This window comes from Nanorana parkeri, unplaced genomic scaffold (genome assembly GCF_000935625.1).
Source record: "Nanorana parkeri isolate BGI_ZX_2015 unplaced genomic scaffold, ASM93562v1 scaffold171, whole genome shotgun sequence".
NCBI lineage: Eukaryota > Metazoa > Chordata > Amphibia > Anura > Dicroglossidae > Nanorana > Nanorana parkeri.
Genome location: NW_017306439.1, coordinates 1,526,687 through 1,548,079, shown reverse-complemented (window position 1 = coordinate 1,548,079; position 21,393 = coordinate 1,526,687). Strand labels below are relative to the sequence as shown.

At 45.0% G+C, this 21,393-nt stretch overlaps 1 protein-coding gene across 1 annotated transcript in view; it reads right to left on the bottom strand.

Annotated features, from left to right (window-relative positions):
- Positions 1-1,614: 1,614 nt before the first annotated feature.
- The window catches only part of LOC108785621 (relaxin receptor 1-like), an 82,164-nt gene continuing 62,385 nt past the window's right edge, over positions 1,615-21,393 (bottom strand). Inside the window, exons 9-18 of the mRNA XM_018554736.1 lie at positions 21,109-21,183; positions 19,362-19,427; positions 13,475-13,546; positions 12,846-12,917; positions 11,643-11,714; positions 10,317-10,388; positions 7,557-7,786; positions 5,285-5,695; positions 3,375-3,590; positions 1,615-1,864 (exon numbers count right to left, since the gene is read on the bottom strand). Coding sequence (XP_018410238.1) covers positions 1,674-1,864; positions 3,375-3,590; positions 5,285-5,695; positions 7,557-7,786; positions 10,317-10,388; positions 11,643-11,714; positions 12,846-12,917; positions 13,475-13,546; positions 19,362-19,427; positions 21,109-21,183 — 1,477 coding nt within the window. The 3' untranslated portion in view covers positions 1,615-1,673. The remainder of the gene's footprint in view (positions 1,865-3,374; positions 3,591-5,284; positions 5,696-7,556; positions 7,787-10,316; positions 10,389-11,642; positions 11,715-12,845; positions 12,918-13,474; positions 13,547-19,361; positions 19,428-21,108; positions 21,184-21,393) is intronic.

The window sequence follows — 21,393 nt, the reverse complement described above, 5'->3', positions numbered from 1 at the left end:
TGAAGGGTTAGACCCTCTGCTAGGTCTTTATTTTCATTGTCCCTTATGGGAAGGATAACTCTTTGTCCCGGATAACTCTTTGTCCCGGTGCTTTTTGCATCTTCCCCATAACACTCCAGCCCTGCTGTACAGTGAATGCAAGAGGCTCATTCCAGGTCAAAGGCAGGTTCTTGCACTAGTTTAAATAGATATAGATTGGGTTTCCCATCAGCTTCTGTCTCAGTGATGCTGGTCACCGGCAGGGGCATCCCTAGGCTTGGAGGGAGGGCAGGTGGTGTCGCTGATGCACAGTAGCGGGGGGGGAATGCCTCTACATTATCTCTCTGCCCAGCTCTGGCTTTGGCTGGTTTCCCACCTGGCTCCTGGGCCTTGACGTCGCTGGTTGCCAGGACCTCATCGGGAATTGCGTAGAGCTGGGTGGGAGGGAGGAGCAGGTGGTGTCGCTGGTGCACGCTAGCGGGGGGTGGGGGTGGGGATGACTCTACATCATCTCCCTGCCTAGCTCTGGCTTTGGCTGGTGTCCCACCTGGCTCCTGGGCCGTGACGTCGCTGGTTGCCTGGACCTCCAGCGGGATGCCAGCAACAGCGTCTGAGGTTGCCAAGAGCTGGGTGGGGTCTTTTACACATCTCCCAGCCCTGTCTTTGGCAAACTGGGACGCTCTGGCCAGAAAGGGGACTGCGGGTGCACTGAAAACATTGATCCGGCCCCCCCACATGGCCCACAGAGATGCCTCCTGAGGCAACAGGCTCAGACTGCCTCATTAGAAGTCTAGACATCAGGACACATGGGGTAAATCCACCCCAGAGGGGTTACAGACTGAGAAGAACCCTTTCTTGCTGTATCTAAAACCCAAAATGTTTTTGGCTATACCTGCCCTATAAGATAACACCCCCCTCATAGTCTTGGAATGAAGTGACCTGGGGGATTTGTTATAGGAGGCTCAGCATGTGTATACGAATCTGTCACAATGATATACAAGACGGGATTTGTCATAAGGAATTTATAAATATATGTACACACCGGTCTCTCTCTGTACATTACACTCTGGTCCCCTGTTTACAGCAATGCTACATATACAGCCAATATATCCCAAACCCTTGACATCTATTTGGTCTATCTGCCCGTATTCCGCGCCACTGCGCTCGCCCCCCCCCCCCCCCCCCCCCGGTTGTCCAATAATGTCAACAGATGCACAATCTTCTACCGCCAAGTCCAGGTCCATTCCTGATTTGTAAACCATTTGCACAATCCCGCACTGGGACTTTCTAGTCTGCTCCTCAGACTAAAAAGAAAATAAAAAGCGTTGCACAACCTTCCAGTTTGCAGAGTTCCTTCCGCGGTGGATTGCTGGTATTTGCACAGAGGTCACGTAGTCGTAGCCGCCTTAAAAATTTCATTGTTCGGTTTGCAGAAATTGTCCAAAGCCACAAACGGAAGTGCCTTCAAGTAGCACAGCCCCTACATCCCTTAGTCTTAGGACTGGAAGGCTCAAGCACCCTATCAAATGTTGGCACTCTTTAATCAATCAGCAGACGGCCGTGTGGACCTGCACATCCTCTGGGCTGATCGTCACATTTCGGAGAAGGCACAGTCGTTAACATCCCTACCGCAGCTTTACAAGTGTTCCCCCCAAACCAAGTGGTCTTCGCGATCTGTTGTCGGTTGCCCATGGTCAAGCCGTGTTCGTGTGGATAGATACTAACGTGAAGCTGCTTTTGCTGGACTCTTGTAACTGGTGTCTCTTGCTTTGCAAACACTGTTTCAGCTTTTCTTGGAAGGACGAGGTTGTTAATGTATAAAGAATGGGGTTCAAAGCGCTGTTAATCGGTAGTATGAAGATCACAACCCATGATGTGATGGTACCTGTCAAGGAAGAGAAGACCGTTAACTGCCTTGCGTCAGAAAAGGTCATACAAGTAAATGTTTGGTGGATTGTCCATGAAGGTTCTCGTTTATCTAGGTCATGGGATGGCTAGAAGTTTAGGTCATACAAGTTTATATTTGGTGGACTGTCCATGAGGGTTCTCATTCATCTAGGTCATGGGATAGCTAGAAGTTTAGGTCAATCAAGTAAATGTTTGGTGGATTGTCCATGAAGGTTCTCATTTATCTAGGTCATGGGATAGCTAGAAGTTGTTAGTTACCTTCTACTGGACTTATTCTGTAGTTAAAGAAGCTTCACTACTAACCCAAAAACCTTCTGTGGTCTAATAGGTGTCAGGAACATACCCCAGCAGTAAGTTGAGGAAGCTACTTGGATGAGTGGTGACATGTCTTCAACATTTAAGCAACAAGTCCAGATGAATTTGACTTACTACTAGCTATTTGGTGGATTCTGTGGATTCATCATTTGGACCTACACAATAAGGCAAAAGGTCTGTGGGCACCTGACCATAACACCCACTATATGACCAAAAGTCTTGACACTTGACCATCACACCTACATGAGTTTGTTGGAAATCACATAGACATTAATATGGAGTTGCCCATCTTTGTTTCTATAACAGCCTCCACTCTTCGGGGAAGATTTTCCACAAGATATTGGAGGGTGACCGTCGGGACTTGTGCCCATTTGTGAGGTCAGGTATTGATGTTTTATGAGAAGACCTGGCTCACACCTGGCATTTCAGTTCATGCCAAAGGTGATCAGTAGGGTTGAGGTCAGGGCTCTGTGCAGGACACTTGAGCATCTCCTCATCAAACCAACCATGTCTTTATGGAGCTGGCTTTGTACACAGGGGACAGTCATGGTGGAACAGAAAAGGGCCTTCACCAAACTGTGACCACAAGGTTGGAAGAGCTCAATTGTCTACAATGCCTTTGTCTGCTGTAGTGTTAACAGAACCTTCATTGTAGACACCTGAACTCCATCATTTGAAGGCGTGTCCTTATTCCTTTGGCCATATAGTATTATTGACTGCAAACTCAATACTTTGGAGGGGGCCTACTGGTTTATTGGTCAGGTGTCCACAAACTTTTGCCCATATAAACGGTGAAATGTCTTCAATATTACAGAACAAGTCCAGGTTAATGTTACTAACATCAGTACCTGACCTCACAAATGGCCACAATTCTCACAGACACCCTCCAAAATCTTGTGGAAAGTCTTCCTAGAAGAGCTGAGGATGGTATAGCCACACAGTGAGCCATGACATATTAATGGCCATGGTTTTGTAACGGGATGCCCACAAAGCCAGCTCTATAAAGACATAGTTTGACCAGCTCAGTGTGGAGCTCGAGTGTCCACACATTTCCACAGTCATCCTCCAAAATCTAGTGGGAAGTCTTCCCAGAAGAGTAGGGAATGTTCTAGTCACAAAGGAGCCAGAAGAGAGGCCCATAGAAGGACCTTGATGGACAATGTCTACTTTACCTGGAATCTCGGCCTTGGTGAGAGAAACGGCTTTCAGAAGAAATATAGGGATCCAGCAGAGGGCATCCGTGAACACGATAAAGAAGAACCTCTTGGCTATGGCGACTTCACGGGAGAGGACGCTGCGCTCTGCTGTTTTGGCGCCTGTGTTATGAATAGAGTAGAACATGCTGCTGTAAGAGAAGACGATGGTGACGAATGCCAGCAAGTTCAGGCCTGGAAAATGAGAAAGAAGGTATTGCATTAAAACCAATTTTGGGTGTTCTTTCTTTATTTATAATGATGTTCACTCCATAAATTATAAATCACATTCTGACTCTCGGCAGTAATTTTGCAGGACTCTCAATCTTTGTTAGATAATGAACCACGTGAGCCTGTGGTAGTGCTGGACTAATGAGAGTCATAATATATATACATACACACACACACACACACACACAGTATTTACAGTATAATACAGTTCTGGAACTCTGGGGGCCTTTATCTAGTTTAACTCCTAAAATCATAAACCTTCGCTCTCGCATCTATAGTCCACAAATAATTTTTTTAGTAGTAACAGACCTCACTGTACCACCAGGGGGCGCTCACTGTCTAACACTATGGATGTACTGCTCTTCTTACAATCAAAATACTTAATTCCCGGCATTCAACACCTATTCCTGTTATAATGTTACCTTGGAATGAGCAATTCCCTGAATATAATTTTTTTTTAAATTAGGATATTTGATAAAATTGCTCTAGTTTGGTAAAATGCATTGGAGGGGTCACTGAGTTAAGGCTCCAAAGGTTTACAGAGGCTCCATTCATCTATCCTGGCCTGTCCTCTTGCTATAAACGGCCCCTCATTGGTCTAAATATTTTAATGCCTTTTTGTTTCACTGATATAAAAAAAGAAAATTGGTAAAATAAAACATTGAAATCAAATTTTTTACACTAAAACACCCCAGACAAATACAAAGAACACAGAGGGCCTGGTGTTGTCACCTTATCAAAGGAAATAATACTGGCAGGATCAAAATGTCACAGGGTATACCTACCAACATTATAGTTCAGCAGGCAGGGACATTCCTAACCCCACCCATGGTGTGCATTTCATCTGCCCACTTACTGGGTGAGCATGCCAAAATCACACCCACCTTATGGATTGATCCTGCCCAGACCCCACCTTTCTTTATGCATGTACCGCCCATCACATCCACTCTATGAGTTGGTGCTGTGCAGACTCCACCTCTAAATAGGCAGGGACCACCCACTCGCAGCCCCGATCCCCACACTGTGCCTGTGCAGTAACTGAAAGTAGGTTGATGCTGTGATCCTAGAGCATGGCCCGGGGGAACAGCATCATCGGGGCAGAGGGTCAAGATGCAGGGCTGTCCTGGTAAATCCGGGACAGCTGGCATGTACAGTATGCAGGGGGTACTTAGAATAACTGAGAGCCCGCTGTTACTGATATGGGCAACCCACATTACATATGAGATTCAATAGTTTGATCATTAGGGCCATCCCTATAGTGATGCAGGCTGAAGCTGTTGCCTCAGGCATCATCTCTTTGGGTCAAGTGTGTATGTGTGGGGGGTATGCTGGCAGAGTGGCATGGCCTCTCTGCTGTGCAATGTTTGCAGTGTGTCCCCCCTTTATGGCCAGAGCGTCCCAGGTTGCTAAGAGCTTGGCGGGAAGATGAGTAAGGGTCGTACACATCTCTCCACGCAACTCTTAGCAACCTGGACGCTCTGTTCTGCCGAGCTCCTGGCAACCGGTGGTTGCCAGGAGCTCAGCGGGACATCGGCCAGGGCATTCCAGGTTGCCAAGAGCTTACCGGGGAGAGGCAGAGCCCTTACACATCTTCCCGTCCAGCTCCTAGGGACGCCCCTGTTGACCATAGTTCTATGCGAATACCTAAATGTCCATACCTAGAAAAATAGCGACCGAGTATCCCCGAGCTCCAGACCTCTCCGAGCCGTCTGACTGCAGTGGGAAGCACACGCCGTTCCGTCCATAGAAATTTCCAAATGTGTCGTAGTTGAGGAAAGGAATGATGGTAATTAAGAAGCCGAGCACCCAAATGGTCAAAAGCGCTCCCAAGGTCTGCCCGCGCCCTGCTCGAAAGTGGCTGAATGGGAAGACGATGCAAAAGTATTTTTCCAAAGTCATGTAAGTGAGCATCAGGACGGAGACCTCTGAAGATAGCATGGCCAGGGAGCCGACCATCTTACACTCCAAGCTTTCCATCCAAACCTGGGCATGCTTGTTGTACTCTCCCTGAAACTTGATGTCAAAGGCTCCGAGGCAGAAAAGGTAGAATCCCATCAGACAGTCCGCACCTGCAGAGAAGGGGTCCACAAAAAGAAAAAAAAAATTCAAAAAGGAGTATACAATCCTGGTGTAAGACACAGACAAAAGACTAGGGTATCTAGTAGTAATAATTCACATTCAACTGGACTTGTTCTATAATGTTGAAGATGTTTCTACTCATCCAAGTAGTTTCCTCAGCTATAATGACTGCCAGGAACGTTCCCCAACATCTCCAGCTACAGGGATAACTCCAATCATCATAGAATGTGTCAAATCAGATGTTGCTTGTTCAACAAAAAGGAGATGTGAAAGTTGTCCTGCTCTATTTCCACAATCCACTATGGTGCTATGAAGGCTAAGACAGGTGTTAAGGTTGAATGGCTGAAAATTGTTGTCAAATTGGCACTTGGATTAGTGGTGACACATCTTCAACGCTACAGAACATGTCCACTTGAATGTGACTAGTGTCTACCAGATATACACTACATGGCCAAAGGTTTGTGAAGACCTGACCATTGCAACTCTATGAGCATGTTGGACGTGCCATTCCAAGACCATAGTTGGTTCCTCTTTGAGGTTACAACATCCACCACTCTCCTGGGAAGGTTCTCCACAAGATTTTGGGGATCTGCGGTCAGGTACTGATCTTGGATGAGAAGACCTGACTCACCATTGGCATTCCAATTCATCCCAAAGGTGTTCAGTAGGTTGAGGTCAGGGCTCTGTGCTGGATACTCAAGTTCCTCCTCACCAAACTGGTCAAACCATGTCTTTATGGAGCTGACTTTGTATACCCCCAACTCAATAATTCCTATAGAATACCTATGTTCCATAAGGTGATCCATAGGATTGCGGTTTGGGCTCTGGTGTGGAGGAACTTGAGTGGTCTTCACAAATTGGTCAAACCACGTCTTTACGGAGCTGGCTTTGTACACAGGGACACAGTTTGTGGCTATAACAGCCTCCATTCTTCTGGGAAGGTTCTCCACAAAACTTTGGAATGTGACTATGGTAATTTGTGCCCATTAGTGAGGTCAGGTACTGATGTTGGATGAGAAGACCTGGCTCACAATTGGTATTCCAATGAATCCCAAAGGTGTTCAGTAGGGTTGAGGTCAGGGCTCTGTGCAGGACACTTGAGGTCCTCCACACCAATCTGGTCATGCCACGTCTTTATGGAGCTGGCTTTGTACACAGGGGACAGTCATGGTGGTACAGAAAAGGGTTTTCATCAAACTTTTACCACAAGGTTGGAAAAGCATAATTGTCTAAATGTCTTTGTATGATGGAGTATTTACAGAACCTTCACTGAAGACACCTGAACTCCATCATTGGAAGGGGGGTCCACATATGTCTGGCCATATAGTAGGTGTAATGGTCAGGTGTCCCCAAACTGTGACCACAAGGCTGGAAGAGCACAATTGTCTACAATGTCTTTGTATGATGTAGTATTTACAGAACCTTCACTTGAGACACCCGAACTCCATGATTTGGAGGGGTGTCCTCATTCCTTTGGCCATATAGTGTACTATGGATGAATGAAAACCTTCCCAGACACACAAAATATAAGAATGTATCAGGTAAATAAACATTAATGATTATGGTAATCCCGAAACGATAATCTATGAAGGCTTATTCATAAATGTATTGTAGGAAAAGAACATCTTGGGGTCAATGAGGTGGACAAAATGAATGTGTTTTGGTGGCTTTTAGGGTACAGTGGGCTTTAAATGACTTAGCAGCTGAGTAAGGGATAATGAGAATTTCTACTTTGCCGAAATTTTGCCGGCGGTACCAATGAAGTGGTTAGAACCGGCATTGTCCTGGTTGACTCTAATGGCCATAATGTCCTGGTTCTTATGACGTGACCTTGGTGTTCGCCACACTCACAGCAGAGCGATTTGATTGACATGGCGTGCTGGCAGTTTTCCGTGACTATGAATGATCTCATGCAGATCACAAACAGGTTTCCGAAGCAGGTGACGCAGGCCATGACCCAGACGAAGACCCGCAGCAAGATGTTGGCCAGCAAGTTTTCGAAGGAGGAGATGCCATCACTGTTCGGCTTGCAGCTGCGGACGTGCGGGGCGTAACTGCAGTACTGAAACTTCTTGAAGTATCTAGAAGGCAAAAAGAGAGACAAGTCAGAGGCTGTCATAGGGATAATGGCAGAGGAGGTTTTCCATCAGACTGTCTGATATATAGAGAAAGAGTTCTGGTCTATAATGCGTTTCTTTGGATGCAGCAGGTGCTATGGAGGTGCATTGGAACTGCAGGCAGGCAAAGCAGGTCAAATGCAGTATTTTCTTGGCAAATGGGAGACTGAGGAAATGCTTCCTCCTGCCTGCAGCAGACTGATCACTGGGGGAGGGAAGACTGAGAAAATGCTTCCTCCTGCCTGCAGCAGACTGACCACTGGGGGGACGGGATACTGAGGAAATGCTTCCTCCTGCCTGCAGCAGACTGATCACTGGGGGAGGGGAGACTCAGGAAATGCTTCTTCCTGTATGCAGAAGACCAATCACTGGGGGAGGGGAGACTGAGGAAATTCTTCTTCCTGCCTGCAGCAGACTGATCACTGGGGGAGGGGAGACTGAGGAAACGCTTCCTCCTGCCTGCAACAGATTGATCACTGGGGAGGGGAGACTGAGGAAATGCTTCCTCCTGCCTGCAGCAGCAGAAGACTGATGAAGTCATCCCTTTGCTCTCTCTGCTTTCTTCTACTCTGTCAGCATGTTCCTGATCAGCACATTTGCATGCAGCACATATGATTGCTCAGAGCTGCCCCTTCCTTTCCCAGCCTGAGTGCTACTCTATAGACCAGGGGTGGGCAACTCCGGCCCTCCAGCTGTGCTTTAACTACAAATCCCAATGTGCCTCTGCCTCCGGGAGTCATGCCTGCAACTGTCAGTTTTTCAATGCCTCATGGGACTTGTAGTTCCACAGCAGCTGGAGGGCCGGGGTTGCCTGCCCCCGGTATACAGGGATTGCACGAGGCAAGTTCTATCTTTAAAAACCCATTTAGCGGTATGTTAATGAACACGGAGCCGCGTTAATTAGTGTCCTTTATATCTGACCGCCAATTTCCGTGGTCGAGGAAAGATAATGAGTGTCAGCCGGAGAAATTGTGCCGAGATTAGCGTGACGACACGGCGCGTTTATCAAATGAGTTCCGTGTCACTTTGCATCTGCTCGAGTCTCTCCGTCATCCGAAATTCACTTTCTTTCATCCGTAAACAAACTGCTATGTTAGCAGCAAATGTGCAATGCCGGGAATTATATTTATTTACATTTTATTATTTGTTTATAAATAAATTAACAGAATTGAGAAGTTTCTTTTTGTTTAATGGGGGGAGGGGTGGATCGGAGCCCCGCCCACCACAAATCAGCAAAAAGTTAAGATGATCAGATGAAAGTCAGAGGAGAGCAAACATTTATAAATTCAATGCATGCAAAGTATTCTACCCACAGTTTAATCTGCATATGTTTTGTTTTCCCTGGTCAAGCAGTGGGCCGCCTCTTGGGAGGAGTTATGCAAATATATCAATATGTCTTGATGGGTGGGTGTCAGTCTGGAGGAGTGGGCGTTTCTAGGCAGGCTGTATCTGCATGAAGACCACTTAGGGGTGATGCTGAGCTTCCATGATTGACAGAACTGAAATCCAATGAATGAAAGGGGTGGGGCCAAGGACAGTCAGGCTGGGGAGGAAGGCGCTGGAGGGTGCTGGAAGTCCTCCTGCCAGGAAATGAGGAGGGCTCCATCTGACTTGCTGCAGCTTCTAATGCACTTTACGAGAAGCTCACAAACAACTGGTCACACCATGTCTTTATGGAGCTGGCTTTGTACACAGGGGCCAGTCATGGTGGAACAGAAAAGGGTCTTCACCAAACTGTGACCACAAGGCTGGAAGAACACAATTGTCTACAATGTCTTTGTATGATGGAGGATGGACAGAACCTTCACTGGAGATACTTGAACTCCATTTGGAAGGGCATCCACATAGTTTTGGCCATATGGGTAGGTGTGATGGTCAATGTATGTTGGGTTCACATCACTGTTGGAGAAGGAAGCCCATGATACACTTTATGCATGACATCCTTTTAAATAAACCCTCTTCAGGTACTGATTGGATAAGACCTGGGTCACTGAGTTCCATTTCATCCCAAAGGTGTTCAGTGGGGTTGGGGGTCAAGGCTTTGTGAGGCGAACTCGAGTTCATCCACACCAAAATGGTCAAACCATGTCTTTATGGAGCTGGCTTTGTACACCTGAACTCAATAAATCCTATGGAACACCTATGTTCCATAGGGTGTTCCTAAGTTCCATAGGGTTGGTGTCACAGCTCCGATGCAGGAACCTCAGTGGCCTTCACAAACTGGTCAAAACTTGTCCTTATGGAGTTGGCTTTGTACACAGGGGACAGTCATGGTGGAGCAGAAAAGGGTCTTCACCAAACTGTTACCTCAAGGTTGGAAGATCACAAATGTCTACAATGTTCTGTCTGTCTGAACTCCATCACTTAGAGGTAAGTTGACTACATTTGACCTATACTGTTCCTGGAGGTGTCACACTTAACCATTACTGAACATTCACTTCACATGAAACCACACCTGAGACTTGGTCTACTCAATGGCTTATCTTGTACTTACATGTGAGACAGGTTGGCCATTTTCGAGAACATGCGGTTACTGATGTTGCGGACCTCTATGCCCTCCATGATTCTGAGAAGAAGGAAAAGTAAGCATATGAGATGGTTCCCCAAAATCGTTTAGTAAACGTAAATGCTACGAATTCAGACTCCCCTAATGGGATTCCCTATATGTCCCCTTATGCCTTTCACCATACTCTCCACATCATCATCATCATCACCAGCCATATAAGGCACCAGAACATGGAAAGGAGGTCAAGTCACTTACAATGTTACTCCCATATCATATAGCGCATCAGGTAAATTTCTCTAGTTTAAAGTGGATCTTCCACCTCAATAGCCAGGTCCGCTTAGTCAAGTTGCCCCGGAAACGCTGCATGTAGGTGCCTTTTTGCAACTCCCACAGCACCTATACTAGGGTTTCGTCATCCTCTGTGTGGCCAGATCTCAGAGAATGTTGAGAAGCCCAAATGTCACAAGAAGAAAATCCTTTGCTGTGCTGCACTCATGAGATTTAGGCTACTCAGCATTCCCCGGGATCTTGTTGGCACAATGATGAAGATGTCTCCAGCACTGCAGAAGACTGGGAAAAGTGGGGATATTATCTTTTCTGTTCCACTACAGGTACTTTTATGCAGTGTTTTAGGGAGGGTATGGTGGGCACTGGGGATGTCCCAATACCGATACCAGTATCGGTATCGGGTCTGATACAGGGCATTTTCTGAAGTACTTGTACTCGTGAAAATGCCCCGATACTAAAGGCCGATATCGGCCCTTTACATTTTTAAACAAGTTCGGCTGCCTGAGGTCCTGCACTTTCTGGGGACCTTAGGCAGTCTGCTGGGAACCTTGCGGTAGCTGTCTTTGACAGTGGCGGTCTGGCTCCCATCTCCACCTTCCTTGCTCCCACCCTGGAGAGATCTGAACACAGCCCTGGTGATATCTGTCGAAGCCCTGGTGAGACCCAAACACAGTACTTGTTAGTATTTGGTATCGGTGAGTACCTGAGGAACAGTACTTGTACTTGGTCTTGAAAAAATAGTATCGGGACATCCCTAGTGGGCACCTTCAAAAGGTGGACCTTCCCACTGGTAGGAATAGAATGTCAGCCTTATTTCAGGATCAGTATTTCAGAGAATCCTGTTTTTTTATTTAAGTAGTAAGAGATCCAGACCCATACCCCCATCATTTGGTTCCCGTACCCCAAGGAGTTTGGAAACATCCAACTAAGAACCTCTGATTTTAGAGTGGAATTCTTGGGATGACTCCACAGAGCAAGAATTATGGACACATTATTATCAGAATTATGGAAAAGCAAGATACTTACAATGACTGCAGGCAGGGCAACATATCAAACTGGTTATGTGGAATCTCATGTAGAGGATTGAAGGATATATTCCTAAAAAAACAAATATCATAAATAAATAAATAGCTACAAGACTTATAGTCAGTAGGACAATAACTATTTTTCCTACTGACTATAGGTGTTTCCTAAGTATGCAGAAGTTTTGGACAAAGGTATAATGTATAGCTGCAGTTATTTGTCAAGTATTTGTGAGGTCAGGTGCTGGTGCTGGATGAGAAGATGGATGTGGCTCACAAACGGCATACCAGTTCACCCAAAGGTGTTCAGTAGGGATGAGGTCAGGGCTCTGTGTAGGCCACTTAAGTTCCTTCACACAGAACTGTCCAAGCCAGGTCTTAGTGGTGTTCATATATAACCTAGACCACATAGTCAAGAGCTCACGCATCTCTATTGGGTACTCCATTGCAAAACCATAGCTGTTAATATGGTGTTGGCCCCCTTTGTGGCTATAACATCCTCCACTCTTCTGGGAAGGCTTTCCACGTGATTTTGGAGGGTCTCTGTGAGAATTGTGAGGTCAGATACTGGTGTTGGATGAGAAGACCTGGCTCACAATCGGCCTTCCAACTCATCCCATAGGCGCTCAGTAAGGTTGAGGTCAGAGCTCTGTGCAGGACACTCGTGTTCCTCCACACCAGATTGGTCACACTATGTATGTCTTTATGGAGCTTGCTTTGTGCACAGGGGACAGTCATGGTGGAACAGAAAAGGGTCTTCACCAAACTGACCACAAGGCTGGGAGATCACAATTGTCTACAATGTCTTTGTATGATGGAGCATTAACAGAACTTTCACTGGAGAAACCAGAACTCCATCATTTGGAAGGGCATCCACATATTTTTGGCCATATCAGTGGGTATAATAGTCAATGTATGTTGGGTTCACATCACTGTTGGAGATGGAAGCCCCTGATACACTTTATGCACGGCATCCTATTAAATAAACCCTCTTCGGGTACAGGGACAGTCATGGTGGAACAGAAAAGGTTCTTTACCAAACAGTTGCCACAAGGCTGGAAGAGCTCAATTGTCTACAATGTCTTTGCATGATGTAGTATTAAGAGAACATTCACTGGAGACACCTGAACTCCATCATTTGGAGGGGGGTCCACATACTTTTGGTCATATAGTGAATGATTAAAGATGACGTAAGCAGAACACTCACAGCTGTTGAAGTTCTTGCAGGTTGGCGAACAGTGACGGGGAAAGCGCCTCAATCTGGTTAACAGAAAGGTCTCTGTTTATGGACAAGGTAACATAATAGACAGTTAGATGTTCCGCGAGACAATCATTACAGAAGTTCAAAGTTATAGAAAATCTATAGGCAGTTAAGGAGGAGACGAACATACACAACTGTACAAGAGTGAAGGGAAGGCCAGAATTCAGATTTAAAGCAAGTCAGTGCATTTCTTTGCTCTGTGTCCCAATAGGAAGTGAGAGGTAATCTCTTCAAAGTGAGGGAAATTTTGCTCTCTTGACCAGAACAAGTGTCCCTATTGGAAGATTTCCCCTCACCTCTTGTCCTGGTGACAACTGTTGGATTTAGGTTCAGTTTTTCTCAGTGTGACAATGGTCACCAGGACAATTAGTGAGGGGGAATCTCTCACACAGACAACAACAAAAAACCTGACAGGGGTTCTAAGTCTTCCAAACTCCATCCAAAAATAAGAAAATAAAGTTCATGACTATAACTTGCAATTTAACATCCTATATGGTTATGTCCATGAGCATAGCCATGTCTGTCTGTTTATATTGCTTCATATGTACAAGGTTATTAAGAATAAAAAGACTCACAGGTCTACTAGCTTGTGCATTTGGGTCAATGCTTTATTCTTGATTTCTTGTATCTTGTTTCGGCGCAAGACCCTAGAAAACAGAAAATGAGAGATTGTAATATATTACCACATTAGGGGCATTAGGAACTCCTCAACAAGGTGACTTTGTAACCCTTGAATTAGCCTTCTAAAGTGGAACTTTGAATTTGGGAAATCTCTAGACTTGTGCGCCGTCAAAAAATTGTTCCGTTTCGTTCCGTTTCAGAATATGTGTCAGTGGTCTGGGCAACGGGCTGTACTTTGCTTTTTAACTTCAATATAACGAATGTTCGTAACGGAATTTCGTATTTCCTGCCTGTGTATTGTAATGCAACCCTCAGCAGCAGCGGATCCGTATTTCGGATTAAAAAAAAAAATCTTGTCATGTTGTTCAACCTCATTTACAGGGGTAATATATTAGTTCCCGTTTCAAAGAAATTCGGATCCGAAATTTGTTAACGGAATTTCGTATTTCGGATATAATTCGGAAACTGCAATTCGGAATTCGGATGCTTCCGAATTTACGAATTTCAGGAAAATTCGTACGAATTTCAATTCGTAACGAATCGCACATGTCTAGAAATCTCCCCTCTTCGACCATTGTCCCTGGAACAGTAGTCCCCACTGGAAGACTTCGCCTAACCTCCTGGTTTGGGGACAACGCTAAAATATTGGCTTTCCCCTCACTCTCTTTCTTGGTGGCAATGGTCACCAGTACAAACAGAGAGGTAAATCTTCACAATGGGGAAACACAGCAGTAGAAGCCCTTCCACACACTATCCAAAACAAAAAAAAGGTTTTGCCGAGACATACATTTTGACATTAGAGAGTGGCCACCGGGCTCATTCTCCAACCCCACTGACATTGTAAGGGCTAAGGTGAAACCACAGAAAAGTGTAAAGCGGAAAACAAAACCCTAACAACCCTAGGAGGTCAATCTTTTAGCAGAAGAGACTTTGGAAGTCTCTTGTGTCAAAAATATCCTACTTACTCCAAGCAATGTATTTTGTTCCTACCAGTGCAGTGTATGCCCCCGGCCATTCCCAGGATCTCTAAGATGCCAAGAGTGGAGCCAGATGGCGAGATGATGTAACTGCAGTGTGCAGGTGCATGACTTACATCATAAATGTCCGCCCAATGGCCACACGGGCTTCCAATGGAGACTACAAGTGGCCGTTTTCAATACACATTACACAAGCATGACCTGCCATGAAGGTCCTTGTTCATGAACTTCTTTTTAAAGGGTAATGACACTTTATCCCTGCCTCCCAGTTATGCTCCTGAGTTGTAAGAACCGAATGGACCATGAGGGCAAACAGCAAAGCAGAGAAGAGGGCAGAGATGAAAGAAGAGGGGAGATGGGATGGGGTAAGAGACAGGGAGAAGTATGGCAATAGGGAGAAAGTAAGGAGGGACCAGAAACTATAAGAACAAAATGGAGGAGAGAAACGTCAGAAGGTTACTCAAATGGCAGAACCTTCATCTCTTTAAGGTCCTCAAAAGGGAATTCCTTAAAAAATATTGTGAAGCCCAACCAAGTTTACCAGGATTTCTCTTCTCAAAATTGTAGCACTATAGTCAGCTCTTCCATAGACTTAATATCATTGATGTTCATGAGCCAGACCCTAAGTGGGGGAGGGTCTCAAAAGAGTTTTTAACAGTGTTTGATGTGTAATTTGATTCCTATACATTAGTCCCTTTCAATCTTCATACAAATGTTGAGCCGGGATGTTGGCACGGAATTAAAACTCTTGTTAATTTTGAATCCATGGCCTTATCTTATTGTGTCTTTTTGGGAAAATGGCAATTGTTTATGATACGAAGCGCACAGAGCAAACCAAATGTCACTCGGTGAAGGTTTACATCTACTTTAATCCTATATGGATGGACACATTATCTGCATTCCCTCTATGACCTGGCGAACAGACTCAGCAACGACAACGATTCATCAAAAGCCAAGTGTCTGCTGCTTTTCGTAAATTGGTCCCTCTTCGGTTTTTAAGGACATTTTCTGCATTTTTGTCCGTCGAAGATGTAATTAGGATTGACTGCCTTTCAAATGAGGTAATTTGGTTTGCATCAAGAAAGTAATTTTAGATACTAATTATATCTCTGTCAGGGAAAAAAAATAAAAAATACTGTCCAGAGAACGAAAAAGGATAAACACGGGATGGTGTTTAAATTCGCGGAGAGTAGAGCCGCCGTTTGTGCTGACAGTTTTACAGGGATATAAAGCAGTTGTGAGAAAAGGGGATCTGGCTGTGGGAATCAGCAGATGCTGCGCCTCTCCGAATTATTATCTCTGTATATAGAATGACTTTAAAGGGGAAAAAAGACTCCCAGATGCATGGAGGATCACTAATTAGGCAAAGCCCCAGTACTTTCCAAAATTAGGAACGCATAGGATCAAACGGGACACCACCTGGATCTGCTACCTAAGGTTCTGAGCATCCAGATATGGTGGCAGATATCATAGATGACTCCTAGATGCATGGGGGATCACTAATTGGGCAAAGCCCCAGTACTTTCCAAAATTAGGAACGCATAGGATCAAAGGGGGACACCATCCGGAGCTGCTACCTAAGGTGCCAAGCATCCAGATGTGGTGGCAGATGTCATAGATGACTCCTAGATGCATGGAGGATCACTAATTGGGCAAAGCACCAGTACTTTCCAAAATTAGGAACACATAGGATAAAAGGGGGACACCATCCGGAGTTGCTACCTAAGGTGCCGATCATCCAGATGAGGTGGCAGATATCATAGATGACTCCTAGATGCATGGGGGATCACTGATTGGGCAAAGCCCCAGGACTGTTCCGATATTAGGAACACCGACGATCAAAGGGGACGCCACTCAGATCTGCTAGCTAAGGTGTTGAGCATCCAGATGTGGTGGCAGATGTCATAGATGACTCCTAGATGCATGGGGGAATCACTAATTGGGGAACGCCCCAATCCTTTCCAAAATTAGGAACGCATAGGATCAAAGGGGGACACCATCCGGAGCTGCTACCTAAGGTGCCAAGCATCCAGATGTGGTGGCAGATGTCATAGATGACTCCTAGATGCATGGGGGATCACTAATTGGGCAAAGCCCCAGTACTTTCCAAAATTAGGAACGCATAGGATCAAACGGGACACCACCTGGATCTGCTACCTAAGGTTCTGAGCATCCAGATATGGTGGCAGATATCATAGATGACTCCTAGATGCATGGGGGATCACTAATTGGGCAAAGCCCCAATCCTTTCCAAAATTAGGAACACATAGGATCAAAGGGGGACACCATCCGGAGTTGCTACCTAAGGTGCCGATCATCCAGATGAGGTGGCAGATATCATAGATGACTCCTAGATGCATGGGGGATCACTGATTGAGCAAAGCCCCAATCCTTTCAAAAATTAGGAACACAGACGATCAAAGGGGACGCCACCTGGATCAAACATGTACTGGACTGATAAAATTGGTTTCCTGATGGTGACAACAGTGGACTATGTCTGTAATGTATGTTGAAACGGCCACTTGTAGTCTTCTTTGGAAGCCCATGTGGCAGGAGCACCCTTATGTAAGAAACACGGATCTTCATGGCAGGATCACCATGGATTACAATGGTCATGCTTGAGTTGAAACTGTCAATGGTAGTCAGGATTGGAAGCCCATGTGGCAGGAGCACCGTATAAAAGGATGTCCATGAAGAAGGATCTTCATGGCAGGATCACCAGGGTAATGCCTGTGTAACGTGTGTTGAAACAGTCACTTGTAGTCTCCATTGCAAGCCCATGTGGCAGGAGCACCCTATATAAGGGAGTCCATGTACACCAACCTTCATTGCAGGATCACCAGGGATTACCATTGTCATTCCTGTGTAATATGTGCCACTGCCACTTGTAGTCTCCATTGGAAGCCCATGTGACAGCGAATAACAACACAGGAGCACTACTGGGAGGCAGGGACAGAGTGTTGACACTCCCCACTATGGGAAATGCCTGGACAAGGGCCACTATGGCAGGACCACCGGGGATTATTTTAATGAAAGTTGCAAATTAAAAAAGAAGTGTTCAAGCTTACATGAGGTTTTAGTGATCGGGTTTATATCTCCCTTAATAAATACCTCCTATTACGCATGAGTTCACCCACTTCACAGTGTCTTGGTGAGGCGCAAATAACGATCTGTATGCTTCTTATACAAACACTTAAATGCATAGTATAAATATTGTTATAAAGCAGGGAAATTATACGTGCAGCCTACTGCGAGCATCTTAGCAAATTTATGCTTCTGCTTTATAATTATTGCATGTGTGTATTGTGATGGTCACTTAACAGCTAAACACACATTACTCATATGTAAAAGCATCATTAATGTGTCTTCCCTGGTCAATGCACATTCAGTTTATGTCATTGTTATCTCTGCATGCCTCAGGGATTAGAACAGTTCCCAGTTTTTGCACCGTGATCAACAGAAAATAATCTGACATCTAAAAAAAAATGGACCCTCTGTGACGGACCCCCGTACTCAGGATGAGTATGTCCGCCGCTGTCTTCTTCCTTGCTGAGGAGATATTGGAACCTGAAGATCTGTAGCTCCCAGTTTCCCCAGTCACTAGCCAAGGCTTGAGTGTAGGGTAAACAAACTCTGCTTTATTGAACAACTGCACAAACTTTTATACAGAAAGTGATCAGATCAGAATATAATCCCATCACATCCCCCCTCCCCTCCCAGACCATCGGTCTGCTCAACACCACAGGTGTCCACCTGCTAACGAGCTCCAGACAGCCATAACAGAAGCCTGGCCAGAATGTCATTGTTCTGAGCTCCCTCAGAGAACAATAGGAGATAACGAGGGATGGTGCTGATAGTCTTTCCATAACCAGGTCACACAGCATAACGCACTCAAACATAACTCAACCCCAATACACATTTAACTTATAAACTGATCACCATGTCGTCACACCCTCTCCCTCTGAAAAAAGGCCCAAGAGCCCATTTCATGTCTACGTCCTGCCTTCGTTGTTTACTGGCAAAACCAAGATCTTACATTAATAATAAAAAAACATATAAACTGAAAAAAGTAGGGATGGTAATCATTAAAATTTTCGTGTTGGATTAATCGAAATTTTTTTTCATCGATTAATTTCGATTCATTATAACGCACATACAGATCCAACTACATTGGCCTATACACATACAGCACAGCAATGAAGTAATAAAATGAACTAGGATCACACTAATCCAGCACGTTATTAATCTCACGTGCCCCACTCAATATGGCCGCCGCTTGAGTGGGGCAACTCAGAATAATAACGTGCTGGATTAGTGTGATCCTAGTTCATTTTATTACTTCATTGCTGTGCTGTATGTGTATAGGCCAATGCCTTGGCTGGCGCTCGTGCAGAAAGTTTCTTGGGCAAACTCACCGGCCCAAGTGGCTCCGTCGGCTAACGAAGGGGGGAGGAGTCCGGTGACGTCACGGACATCGACGTCACCGGACTCCTCCCCCTTCCCTTCGTTAGCCGTCACGGACATCGACGTCACCGGACTCCTCCCCCTTCCCTTCGTTAGCCGTCCATACATCGACGTCATCAGACTCCTCCCCCCTTCCCTTCGTTAGCTAACAGAGCCACTTGGGGAAGAGGGGAGGAGTTCGGTGACGTCGATGTCCGTGACATCACCGGATCGCTCCCGGAAGCCGGCGGAGAGGTGAGTGTTTTCATTAGCGATCAAAATAATTTTAATCTATCAAAAAGTTTAACGATTAATCGAGAAATTAATCTTTAATTTCCACAGCCCTAAAAAAAAGGAATAAAACACAATGAAAAGGTATTGCAGAGACTGTAAAGGGGTTTTTGTGTTTCCCGACACTTACAAAACAGTTATGCACTCCTGAAACACAGAGTTGTGGATTGTCTCTATCTCATTCCCCTCCAGATCCCTAAAAAGAAAAAAGAATAGGAAAACACATCAGCCCCTAAACTGTACAACATTTTTATAGCTATTAAATATGTAAAAGGGCAAATATTTATTTCTACTCATTAAAACAAACAAGGGCCTTCCCACTCAAACTCTTTAACCTGTGAAAGATACACTATATTGACAAAGGTATGTGGACCCCCCTCCAAATGATTGAGTTCAGGCATCCCCAGTGAAGGTTCTGGTAATACTACATCATACAAAGACATTGTAGACAATTGTGCTCTTCCAGCCTTGTGGTCACAGTTTGGTGAAGGCCCTTTTCTGTTCCGCCAGGACCGTCCCCTGTGTACAAACCCAGCTCCATAAAGATGTGGTTTGACCAGTTTGAAAAGACCACTCAAGTTCCACCACACCAGAGCCCTGATTTCAACCCTATGAAACACCTTATGGAACATAGATATTCTATAAGAATTATTGAGTTGAGGTTACCAAAGCCAGCTCCATAAAGACATGGTTTGACCAGTTTGTGAAGACCACTCAAGTTCCTCTACACCAGAGTCCTGACCTCAACCCTATGGAACTTAGGAACCCCCTTTGGAGCATAGGTATTCTATAAGAATTATTGAGGTGCCCAAAGTCAGTTCTATAAAGACATGGTGTGACCAGTTTGGTGTGGAGGAACTCGAGTGCACTGCACAGAATCCTGATCTCAACTCTACTGAACACCTTTGGGATGAATTGGAACGCCAGCTGTGAGCCAGATCTTCTCATCAAACATGGGTATATGACCTCATAGATGGGCAAAAATTCCTACAGACACTCTCCATTATCTTCTTCCCAGAAGAGTGGAGAATGTTATGGCCACAAAGGAGGGAACTCCAAGGTTACGGAGGAGCCACATGTTAATGGCCATTGTTGGGGGTGCCACTTCATATTAATGACCATGGTTAAGTAGGAGCCACATGTAAATGGCCATTGTTGGGGGTGCCACTTCATATTAATGACCATGGTTAAGTAGGAGCCACATGTAAATGGCCATTGTTGGGGGTACAACTCCATATTAATGGCCATGGTTAAGGAGGAGCCACATGTAAATGGCCATTGTTGGGGGTGCCACTTCATATTAATGACCATGGTTAAGTAGGAGCCACATGTAAATGGCCATTGTTGGAGGTGCAACTCCATATTAATGTCCATGGTTAAGGAGGAGGGGGGCAGCCACATGTTAATGGTCATGGTTGGGAATACACTTTGTGTCTATTGCATCAACTACTGCAGTATACAAGATGGCAGTGTTCTGTTATATCTATGATACCTCATACTCTGCTGTATTGAATAAGGTAGAGAATAAAGCTGTGGCTTCCTTCCTGTTTTCAAGCCATGTGCAGCATGCATATGAGACTGTGTGCTTGTGTTTCTCTGTGAGGCTGTGCATGAAGTTCCAACAGAAACTCCATATTAATGGCCATGGTTTTTGAATGGGATGTTCAACAAGCTTCCATGAGTGTTATAGTCAGGTGTCCACCAACATTTGTCCCTGTATATAGTGTATCTTTAAATAAGAAAAGGATAACTGCTCCCATAAAGGCATCATTATATTAATAATTCATATGTTTTTCGAAAATAATGGAGGCTAAAGGAAAAAAAAAAGGGAGTGCGTCTTCCTAAGGAAAATCATAATTATCAGAGCAATTACTTACAGCCAGTTGAGACGAGGCATTTCTGCACATAAAGAATTGCTTGGTATTGCACTTATGGAATTGTTTAGCATGTATCTGCATGAAACCAGAGATAAATATCAGCTAACTTGCATTGGTTAAGGAGTTACAACATTTTATAGAAGAATTAGCTCCAGTCTATATAATTATAATCCAAAGGTCTCACCAAGCTACGAACTCCACTAAACTTAATTGTTCAAAACACCACCACACAAGCTCCTGCCAGTAACGCGTTTCACCCCATATGATAAGGCCCTTTATGGGTGA